Source organism: Morone saxatilis, unplaced genomic scaffold, assembly GCF_004916995.1.
Source record: "Morone saxatilis isolate NCDOM2014 unplaced genomic scaffold, NCSU_SB_2.0 Contig11, whole genome shotgun sequence".
NCBI lineage: Eukaryota > Metazoa > Chordata > Actinopteri > Moronidae > Morone > Morone saxatilis.
In genome coordinates this window covers 27,220,162-27,231,805 of record NW_023339663.1, presented here as the reverse complement: position 1 = coordinate 27,231,805, position 11,644 = coordinate 27,220,162, and the positions used below count along the sequence as shown (strand labels likewise).

General features: G+C 38.4%; 1 protein-coding gene across 1 annotated transcript in view; it reads right to left on the bottom strand.

Moving 5' to 3' along the window:
* si:ch211-186j3.6 (neural-cadherin) overlaps positions 1 to 11,644 on the bottom strand; it is a 275,078-nt gene that overhangs the window by 182,833 nt on the left and 80,601 nt on the right. The window contains exons 5-6 of the mRNA XM_035682213.1: positions 10,253 to 10,364; positions 2,017 to 2,266 (exon numbers count right to left, since the gene is read on the bottom strand). Coding sequence (XP_035538106.1) covers positions 2,017 to 2,266; positions 10,253 to 10,364 — 362 coding nt within the window. The remainder of the gene's footprint in view (positions 1 to 2,016; positions 2,267 to 10,252; positions 10,365 to 11,644) is intronic.

The following is an 11,644-nucleotide window of genomic DNA, read 5'->3' as shown; positions in this document are numbered from 1 at the left end:
AAAAAAAAAAAAAAATAACCCACAAACACATATATATATACACACATATATATACACACACACACACACACTTATTATTGCATGCTTCCAACTCCAAGAATAAATACAAATAGGCCAGATTTTCTGCCTGGATAATGATATATTTAATGACCTCTCTCTCTTCTCTCTCTTTCCCTCTCTGTCTATCACATGCATTGACCCAACGCACACATGTCCAGTTTCTCCTAAACACACACAAGCAAACAACATATCTACAGGGAAAGTAACTAATTAGATCTTTATACATTTTATTTTTCCAGACTGCCCATGCTGTATCTGTTTCCTCAAAGATATAACAGATGTTGTTTACTCATTTCTGCCCTCAAATGCATGCGCATATAAATGCATTTGCGCAAGCATGTACATGTGTGCCTGCATGGATGACTCTGGAGCTCTGTGCGTGCATGTGTGTGTGAGTGATACATCAGATATTGTCCAGTACTGTTTTTGTGGCGGTAGTAGAGGGTTGAGGACTAGAGAATAAAAACTGACTGATTATTCTGCTGTCACTGACAGTAAATCAATAAAACACAACACAACACACCCACACACACACTAATCCCCTCCCGCTATAAACAACATAAACGAATGCATATCAGATGCATGATGCATGAATGCACTTTATAACTACATCACTCTGTCCATACCAACACCCTACTTTGCCGGGACCTTCTCAATTACTGAATATGCACACACATATACACACACACACACACACACACACAGCGCAGGCTCAGGGCCTCCTGAGGGTGCTGGTGGGCACGGCTGATTGACCCTGCCTCACCAATCTGCCCAGCTCTCTGCCAGAAAATCAACCAATTAAAAGATGCAGGCACCACAGCAGCACTGGGGGGGAAAAGCACTGGAATTGTGGGTAACGGCAGCTGCGATGTTGAATTGGGAAGCAGCTGTAAGGAGCTGACCTGACAAGACAGTACAAACACACTCTCTCTCCTCTCTCAAATAGCTTTGGTTGTCTGTATTGTATATGCTTCACTCATAAATTAGTATGCAATGTATCTATGACCATTACACGGGTGGCCAAAGCTCTCATTCTATTTATTTTTTTCTATTTTCACCATACATGCATTAGAGTCAGAATGTAGAGTCACACGATTTCTAGGTGTATTTAATCTTTACACAATAAAGACAGAGCAAATCAAAAGTGCAGAGGAACACAACAATTTAATCAGAAGGGAGAAGAACCTCTCACTGCGTTACTGTTTTTCTATTCTCCAGGACCAAGAGAAAATAATTGTAGCAGGCAGTAGCTGAAATTGAACTAGGACTGCATCTAATGATTATTTTCAAAATCAATTAATATTGGTGCCAGTCTCCTCAGACTGCATGTGAAATCCCAACTGTATGCAGTGGCTCAAAAGTGTGAATGGTAGAAGTATAAATACAACTGTGTGCAGACTAACCTAGTTGGATCATCCTGGCACACCAAAGAACTCAACCTAGAGAGGCTGACCCAGATTGTTTGTCTGCAACAATGTTTCCAGTACAGAGAGTCCTGGGCATTGCTGCTCACAACTGAGGTACTTCCACATTTTAGAGATAAAGCTAACCCTAGGTTTCACTGAATCCTATCAAAACTAACCTGAAAATTAGATGACTTATCTGTCTATTACCAGTGAACTTTACGCAATCAGATCAATGAACCATATAACTTTAACTTAGCTAACCTCTAACAGTTGCCATTGCTGTTTTCACACACCTAGCATTAAACCACAACTATAGCTCATGCCTAGGCTGCCAGTAGTTCTTTGCAGGACTCCGATTGGTCTGAACCACGGTGGTTTGGACACAAGTGCATAGCCAGAAGCAAGACGGATTCTTGCATGAACATGTGATTTCATGATCTTGCGAGTCTAGCTGCCTTACAAGGTTAAATCAAGACCTATTTAAATTGTGTTTTAGGTGTTGAACAACTGTGTGAGAATCAAGAATTTAGAAGCCCCGACTCTTACTTACATGTGTTGGGAAAACTCAGGTGCTTCATCGTTCACGTTAGCCATTCGAATCCGCACTGTAGTTGTGCCAGTGCGAGGGACCTCCCCTTTGTCAATTGCCATCACGACAAACTCGTACAAGTGGTTAGGTCTCTCGTAGTCCAGAGGCCCAGCAGGGAAAATGGTCCCATGAGGGGAAATGGTAAAGTCTGGACTCAGTGTGTAGTAGGTCAACTCTGCATTCTCCTCTGAGTCACAGTCACTGGCTGACACTAAAGATGAGAAAGAGATGGAGAATAGAAAAATGAAGTTACAGGGAGTAAACAAAGACAAAACTGGGGCCTCAAAGACCACAAACATTAATTTTCCCTGTTAAGTACAGACAAATATAATTTAATTGAAGCACTATCTAACACCACCACTGTTACTCTGATGGTAGTCAAAGTGTACACAGTTCCCTCATCTTTGAAAGCTTCCACAGGATGAAGTGCTCTGTAGTAATTAAGTGATTGCCACACTTTTCAGACTATGATACCTTTGTCATTCAACGGTCATTCAATCCATTATTTCTTGTAATGTAATAAGCTAAAATACATCAATATAACACAAGGTAATGATGTGGAAAATTGAAGCACATTGCAGTATAGGGTCAGGGTTAGCATCTATTAAAAAACTAGGCGAAAGTTGGCTGAAATGTAACCAGTTGTTTCAACATAATTTCAATGACAGGTAGCAGGTTCTACAGGATCTCCAAAACATATTTCTCAATAAAATCTGTACAGTAGTAGAAATTATTTACATACACACTACAGCATTACTTGACAAAATTTCAAGTGAGATGTGACCGCTGTGATAGCAACATATACATTTCCATGGACAGGGATTGTGTTCGGTCTGAGCAGTGATAAAAACAGTGATACTAACACAGTGCTACATCACCATGTTCTATTTTTCCTTCTTTTTCCTATAAAAAAACCCATGAGTAATAATTACTTATTCAAATAAAGTAAAATCAGTTCCCTTATTAAAGTTAGAGCCAAGTTCAGTTCTTGATTCTTGTATTTGAGGAAAGGAACTCAACATGAACACAGGATATCTATTCACGTCTCATGTTATGTAACCAAAGTGAAGACTGAAAAGAAAGTGATGCTCCCACTGCCTTAATTGTTCAATTCTATAACTCAAAGGGAGTAAGTGTTATTTGCACTGCATGCACTGAAAGGACTGTCATTTTGCAATATTTTGTTTCCTACATCACACATTGGGAATCCATGTAGGTAACTCGCTCGGCCACAAATTGATTGCCTTGCTAAAACTGAAAAGACCACCAGGGATTTTGAATAAGCATATTTTTTCCGCTAACAAGTCATTTCAACATCAAACTCTCCATTCTCCAATTCACCTTACATTGCATTTGGCTCATGTGCCCATACACACACACACACACACACACACACACCCATGCACGTGAATAAATACATGCACAAATACACATCAACATGTCACGGTTTGCTTCAACTAACACACTATACTTCTTTATTACAATGCAGCCCTGGGGAAACCTTCTCAAATTAATAATTTCAACAAAACGTCAACAAGACAAAATGTCTTAACTCTAACCCTAACTCTAAACCTATACACATGATTTGTTGTATTTCTTTATGTCAGTATGAGTCCAATTTTCTTTGGAATATATTAGATTAATTGATTATGAAGGGTTGTGGTATAAAACAAAACGTTTGTGGACTGTGGTCTCCAGTCTTTCAGCATCCTGAACAACTATCAAACTAAACTAAAATCAATTACACTTTAAAAAACATTTTTGGCTTCTCCCCCTAAAGCTGCAAGATGAAAACATAAAATATGCCTTCTCAGTGCCCTAAACCACAAAGTTAAACTGTAACAGAGAGGGGCATCCAATTATTACTAATAGGAACACTAATGAATGCTATAGAAGTAACAAATCGAAATGTGTGGACACTTTTACATCTATGACCTGTATCCTGTTTTGAGCTCTGGTGCATTTACCCATTTGGTTCTGTCCGTTTGGTCTAAACATGTGGGTCTATGTAGAGCTGATGATGCAGGATGAGAGTCAATAAAACTGTTCAAAGAATTAGTTACCCGTTGGTACAAATGACGTAATTCTTACAGCTCATGAGATTGCGACGACCCACTCCACCTTGTCTTCCTGTTCCTGGTTGTGTGGCTTGTCTTTCTGTGCAGGTACTTTAAGTGGGCGGTGGCAGAGGGTCGTCAGCAAACTGGACACACCTGAGGGCTGTGTGCCATGCACCTTTAAAACCTCTGGAGCTCGTACTCTATCTCGTCCTCCCTGGGAGACAACAGTCTGGTTTTTGGGTTTGATGGTTTTATTGTGTTGCTGCATCTTATTACAACACAGCACTCATACACTCACTAACACCACTGATCCTACTGATTTCACATAATACTGTATTCTTTCCTTAATAAATACATTGTTAATTGCTTTTGTTGTGTGCGTCTCCCTCCTTTATGGCCTGGTTTGTGACAGATAGACCAAGACTAGAAGACAACAGTGCCTTTTCCAAGTTTTGTTTTAAGGGAGGCCCACAGTCTCAGACATGAGCATGCTGTGCAGTTTAGTCACATCACCGAATTGAAAAAAAGTCTTACTACATACTTACTAATTCTTGTCAAAAAATTTTACCTTTCACAATCACACTGATTGAAAAAAAATGCAAACAGCATGACAAGAGGAGATGGCAGCATGATTGTGAAAGCTTATAGTGAGTATGTGAATAAATTCTTAATGTTATTCAGTCAAAGATTTTCTGCTGCTTGTTGATAAGCTGGAATTTTCCCAAAAGAAAGAAGAAAAACACTGTAATGTATTGTAAACACTGTTAGCAGGACGGATGTTTCATCATTAAATTACCATAAGCAATGGTTTACAGCTGTTAGAATAGCTTCTCTATATGTACTCTGTCATATTGCTTTCTCTTTAACAGGTTTGTTTATTTTGAAATACTTTATGTTACTCACTAGGGTATGTCATTTCTGTTATTTAGATCTATGTCAGACTTGTGAGTTGGATAGAGTGAATTTGTGCATTTACCCTGCACCACAGTCCAAGAATGACATTTTTCTGAACTGCAGCTGTTTAGCTCCTGCAAAATGATGAATAACCTCTCATCCAGTGACAATGGGTAAAAAATAAAGTGCAGTAGTAAGGTCGACCCAGTGTCCAATCCCATGCAGTGGTCAAACACACGTCACATGAGTCAATATTTAATTCTCCCAGTACAGATTTGTAATCTTCAGAGCACCGTTTGAGCATGTATTTATCAGTAAGTCCCGTTGTAATCTTGAATCAGCATTATTGTGTTGGCATCACTACATTGGGTGGTGGGGGAGGGGGCACAGTACATTTCTGGCTGTGTCTCACACATCTTTCTGGCATATAATGATTTTGTTCTGAAGATGGAAACTGCAGGAGCCTCAGATCTCTACGGAAAGCGAGATAATTGGCCTGCTCTGTACAGTTTTATTCAAACTTGGCGAAGTACACATTTGTCCACTCTCACGATGGAACCGATTACAAGATTACTAGCACATGATTTAGCACAACAATGCCTGATGCCTATTTCTCCCTGTTCATTTAATTTAATACTGCGCCTTTTAACCTGTTTAATTAAGTTATTATTTCAGGAGGACTTTGGCTGTTCAGTTTCAGGTGCACTCAGAACTGTCAAATTAATAGTAGATATTTTAACATGCATTTAAGCATTTTTGTTTAAGGATTTCTGACATTTAATTTGAAAAAAGATGTGTTTTTGGCAAAGATGCACCTTGCGTGAGTCATTTTCCACCTCATAAAGTTCAAAAGCTAATTGCCTATGTTCAAATTTGAAAATTGAAAACTCTGGAAAGGTTCTATGCTGCACATACTCTCATCATAATAAAAACATTTTTGATTTAAAATATTGGGAGCTCCTCAGATTTGATGACATCTCTTTTTTTTCTTTTTTTTTTAAACCAAAGATGCTCACAAAACTACAGACAACCCTCTCCCAACTCAAACGTGCAAACACATACATGCACATGGGTGGACACAGCAGGATGAAACTTCTCGCCTCCCTTGGTGCACCTGTTGTTGGCAGCAGTTGATGGCACCTGCTGTGCCTCCTACACCATACACCTCACTCCCTCATTCACTCATTTACTTTCTCCCTCACTGACTCACTAGTATTTACTAGCACTTTCATAGTTAGTTCTTGTGTTCCATAATGACAATTTAGCAAAACGATATTTTGTTATTCACACTGTTATTTGTTTTGGGGTTTTTTTATTCAACATGGTGAAAGTGGACCTGCTACTTGTGTAGATATAAAACATTACATTTTCAGGTAAAGAAAACAACTATTCTTATTTTCACTTAACTATACACTAATGAAAACATAGTTATATATATTATATTACATTTCTGTTAATAGATCTTTCTAAATGCTATACACTGGACTTTTAAATGGCCTAGAGAGTCGAGTGTTTTTAGCTACGCTAATGGCGTGGCTCTTGGGGTGGCAATCTGTCAGTAGAATTGATTCTAACAACCTTTTTATCTAGCGCTTACACCAGGTGAAACTTCCAATTTGTGCAACACTTTGGTTAATGACCAAACACCTGTTAAACTAACAACATTCCCATTAGTCTTAGCTGTATTTTGTGTTTACTGCTAATTACACTAGCAAATGTTACATAACAACATGCTAAACTATGATGATTATAGTTGCCAGTGTGACAGAATAGTAAACATTATACCCGCTTAGCATCAGCACTGTGAGAATGTTAGCATGCTGCCGTTAGTACCAAGTACAGCCTCAAAGACTGTATGACTGTAGACGTGCAGGGGTTTGCACCTCCATTACAACAGGGTTACCTGTTTTTGAAGGTGTATCTTTACCAGCAGAGAGAGCAGCCATGGTTTCGAGAATAAATGAAGAGAGGGACCAGCAACAGCAAAGCAGTGAGTCATATAAATAAAACATTATTTTCTTCGTTTCCCAGCAGTTACGTTCTAAATCACGAATTAGTTCCCTGTAGTATGTAAACCTCTATTTATTTAAGAATAGCCGCTAACTAAACTCTGCTAAACACATTTAATTTCCTATTAATTCTTCACAATAAAAGTTAATTTGTTATTTAAAAGCTTTTATTTTACAGCTGAAAGAGAACATGAAACAGTAAAATAAAGCAGTTATCTGAAAGTACAAACGGACACAGGACAGAAACTAAACTTCAAACCGCAGAGATTCAGTTAGAAGCAATAACAGCTCTGAAAGCTGAACACTAAGAGGCTTTTAAAAACATTTGTCTCTCTGGTCTCCTGTACAGTCTCCTGAGTTGAGTCTCGGAAAACGCACATGTTTAAGGGGGAGACGGGGTCATCACAGGTTGGCCCCAGTTGGCAAGATGTCACCGCATGTTTGGGATGGCAGGGCTCGGCTCAACTTGCGCATTTAATCTAGTAATGGAAGTGAAAATGAGCACAGCATGGTTTGACGCGGCCAAGTGTCAATGAAAAAGCCCTATTAGTCCAGTTGAAAGTACTATAACCTATTTGTATCCCAACCTGCTACTGATTTCCATGTTCACTTCCTGTATAAACCAACCTGCAGTAGTATGCCAGCATATACTGCACATACATGAACACAGACAATATGTTTTTCATTTTCAGGTATCTACCTGTATACGTGTATTTAAAGCATCTAAAGAATCTTTTAACCACCAATACCATTTTTTCTCTGCTCTCACATTGGGCTGAAAATCACTGTTTTTGTGCTAAATGGATTTATTGCACACAACCTCTCCTGATGTAGCATTCATCATGCTGTGCCCCATAGCTTTTCACTGCGTGCTTGTTGTGGGCCTGGTGAGTGCTCTCTACTAATTGTTTCAGTTGGCACTGATTTTTTTCAGTACTTGATTCATCTACAGCACGACTTTGGCGCATACTAAAATGTTGTAGTGTATCACAAAACACTCATCTCCCCTCACTGTCTCCAATACAGTATTGGCAAATTACATTCCCATGAGCAACAACTGAGTAAAAACCTATGGATAAGTATTAGGCCTATGCAAAAAAATAATAATATAATATCAATATATACATTTTCCTAGCTGTGAGCGGATCTGCTGAGGTGTGCACATAAAGCCCTTGGTAGCTCTAGTACAACATATATTGAAAGCACAGTCTTATATTTCATTTATATTTGGCCAATTACTTTTTTCCTCATTTTCTCAAAACACTAACAATGCAAGCAAGAAACTTCACCCATCCCAAGATCCAGATAATAGATAGTGACAGTTTAAGAGTAACAGGAATGGGAAGAGAGCAGGAATGACACGCAGAAAAGGGCCACAGAAATAAAATCATATTTAGAGGCAGCTCTTTTTTTTCCATTTGAATTGTGTCCCCTTTGAACTCACTTCTCACAAATGTATTACTTATTTTAGTTATTATTTAACTCTGCCTTATGGTAAGTCCTGTAGTTTGTGGCATGTTTAACACCCCTATTTCTAGCTATGTTGCACTAATGTTCATTAAACAACAAGTGTGGAGTTTTGACCTGTATGTGTATATGTATATGTGTTATAACTTTGAACTTGTATTATAGTTTTATAACAATTAATAAAAGAGAATGTATATACTTTCTCCAGAACACAGATGTATAGGTAAGTATATTTCCATATGAGAATGGATCTACAAGTAAGACATATTTATAATTTTTGTGGCAAGATTAAGTTGATTCTAGTTAAAAGCTTTTAAACTTAAACACAACTTGATATGCCATTACAATTTTGATATACAAATAAAATGATTGAAACTCTCAACAAATGTGTTACACACTTTTCTATTCATTTTCATATAATTATCTTTACTGTGTGTGATTTCAACTGTACAGAAAATACAACTATTTCTCAGGATACATAGCTGCTCTGTTATTCAGTGTCACACACTGTGTGTTTGTAAACTATATGCATGTAGCTCATCTCCCTTATTAAATAGCCTATTTGACTAATGGTGATAATAATAGTGATAAGGATGATTGCAGCAGTCACAGAACACAAGTGTAAAAACAACAAAGCTTTGTAATGTGAATCCAACCCAAAAGTTTTCTGCCTGCAGACGAAGCTAATGAGCTCCTCCATTGAGGTGTCATAACTGCAGTCATTAATAATTTATGTACTGCATGCAGTGTTGTATTTCCCTACAATTCGTTCTTGTCAATAATCTTGCAGCTCTGTTGGTGTTTCCATTTTTAGTCTATAGTAAACAGAATGATATTAAATGCAATTTGGATCTATTATAATACATTTTCAAATATAAAGTCTACTTCAAATATAATGTAGCTGTAAGAGTACTGTTTATGCATAATGTCAAGGGAAAGAGAAGTGTGAAATGCTTTGCTGTCAGTTTTGCTGGGCACTGGGGTTCTCAGTGTTAAGTCCTTACCATTTCCTCACATGTGGAATTTGGGTTGTTACAGGAAAGAAGAGGCTAGAGCAGAAGCACTGATGAAAGTGCCACTGATTTCATGGCTTCTGATGCTGACAAGTACATACTCAGCCTCCTGGCCAGTCAAAACACATGAATGTTAAAAAAGCTCAATCACTCTTATTTTGTTCTGAGAGCCACAAAAGCTCAGACCTTTACATATCACAGACCCCACACAGGCACAAACTGAGCTGTATCTGGTTTTGAGGGTCTTGAATTTTACAACCACATAATATGGACATAGTGTGAATAAAACTCTAATATCAATTTAACAGACTCACGACTGCAGCATTTCTCCCTCAATAACATAATGATTTATGTATTCTGAATTGTGTTCATCAGGTGTATTTAAAGACTTAATCTCAATTAGAACACACTAACATTTTAAACATTATGTGGGAGTTTTTAAATTAGCGTTTATGTTAAACAGAAAAATAACAAAATCAGCTTCTTTTAGAACTTTTGTTTATGACTGTTTGAGAAGACAAAAGCTAAAAAAGTACATCTCATACTCCCCTTGCAAGTATGTACATTAGAAAAACAATGAGAAATGGATTTGTGTCTTCTGGTGCAAGATGATGTCATTTTATGTTGCCTGAAGGCAAAAATAAAGAAGTATACTCTGTGATGTTGGTCAGGACTTACTTATAGTAGTTTAACCATGATGGGTTATAGATGGGACACAAATTGAGTCTTTTTGAGATTTTCCCAGATGGCTCACCTTGCAGCAGGGAGGTTGCCGTTGTAACAGTCTCCGGTACACCATCCTTGCTGTAAATGGACTGAAGGAACTCTGGAACACAGTCGTTTTCATCGACAATAACAACACGCACCTAAGAGAGAGAGACAGAATTGAGGAGGGGAGATGACGAGGTTGAAAGATAGAGACAGGGAGGAAGTTAAAGGAGGGAGGAGGGTGGTATGAGTAAATTACATCAAGTCTCACACAGGAATGTTTTTTTAATGCTACAGTTTAAGTGAAAAGTCTGTCTCACACAGCCAGAAAAACCAATGCCAGAAAAATCTTAAAAGATGAAAAAATCTGTTGATATGTTGTGATTATTCCATAGTTTTCAAAAGAATTCAACTTACTTCAAATCTACTTCTGACGAGATACAAATGTTTTAAAGTCGATCAAAAGAACACAAGTCTTGTGTGTGAAACTCAACATACATTTGGATTATTTTACTTAATAGAAAAAATCATAACGCTACCAATGAATTTTAGAGTTTTTGTATTTCTGATCTCATACATGTTTCAGTAATGCTGTTGCTGTATTTACATGTGCTAAAACTGCCCAGGCAATCACAAGTGGAAAAGCTGGAGATTAAAAGTCACACTGGGTTGGTGTTATGAAAATTTAAATCTGGGATTACTACTTCAGGCACCGTCCAGAATTGGTTTTCTTTGGGTCCGGAGTCTTTTTCATCTGCGAGTAACCCAAATTAACCCTCTCCTTAACCAAAAAGGAAGCCTCATCCCAACCTTCTCCACAGGCATGCCCTGACCCTGATCCTTCTGGTTTATTTACACCTCCTCAGTGAGGAGGGGGAGCTGCTGCAGTGTCGGCAATGTGGTCCCTTCAGTAGATCAGCAGAGAATGCAATCCTGTGCAGTTCTTTAGAAGCCCTGAGCTAACAAATGAGAGTGGATCAGTGTGCAAAGATGAATTTGTATGGTGTGAGCATGTAGGTGTGTGTGTGTGCGTGAGACACTGTAATGCCGTTCAGTTCATTAGGGACATGAAGGCAAACACAGCAACTTCTACCAGATGGTGACTGCCTGCTTGCAGCATTCAGGAGGAATAAATACAGACATGCGCTGGCAGGAAAGCCTCTCTGACCCCCAGCCCCACTTCTTCTCTTCCATACGAACACAGCATCACTCTCTGATGCGCATACACACATACACACACTGTGAGTGGTGTGTAAATACCACTGGTATTAAGTCCTTGTAGGTAAGACGAAGTTCTTTAATATCAGCTAATCCTTCAGCAAAGATCAGCTTCGAAGCAAAGGACAACAAAATAAAATCTGACCATGTTTACTCCCTGAGGTGATTTGTGTGTGTTTGCCAGTGACTGTTAATCTTTGTTTGCCTGTGTGTGTGTGTG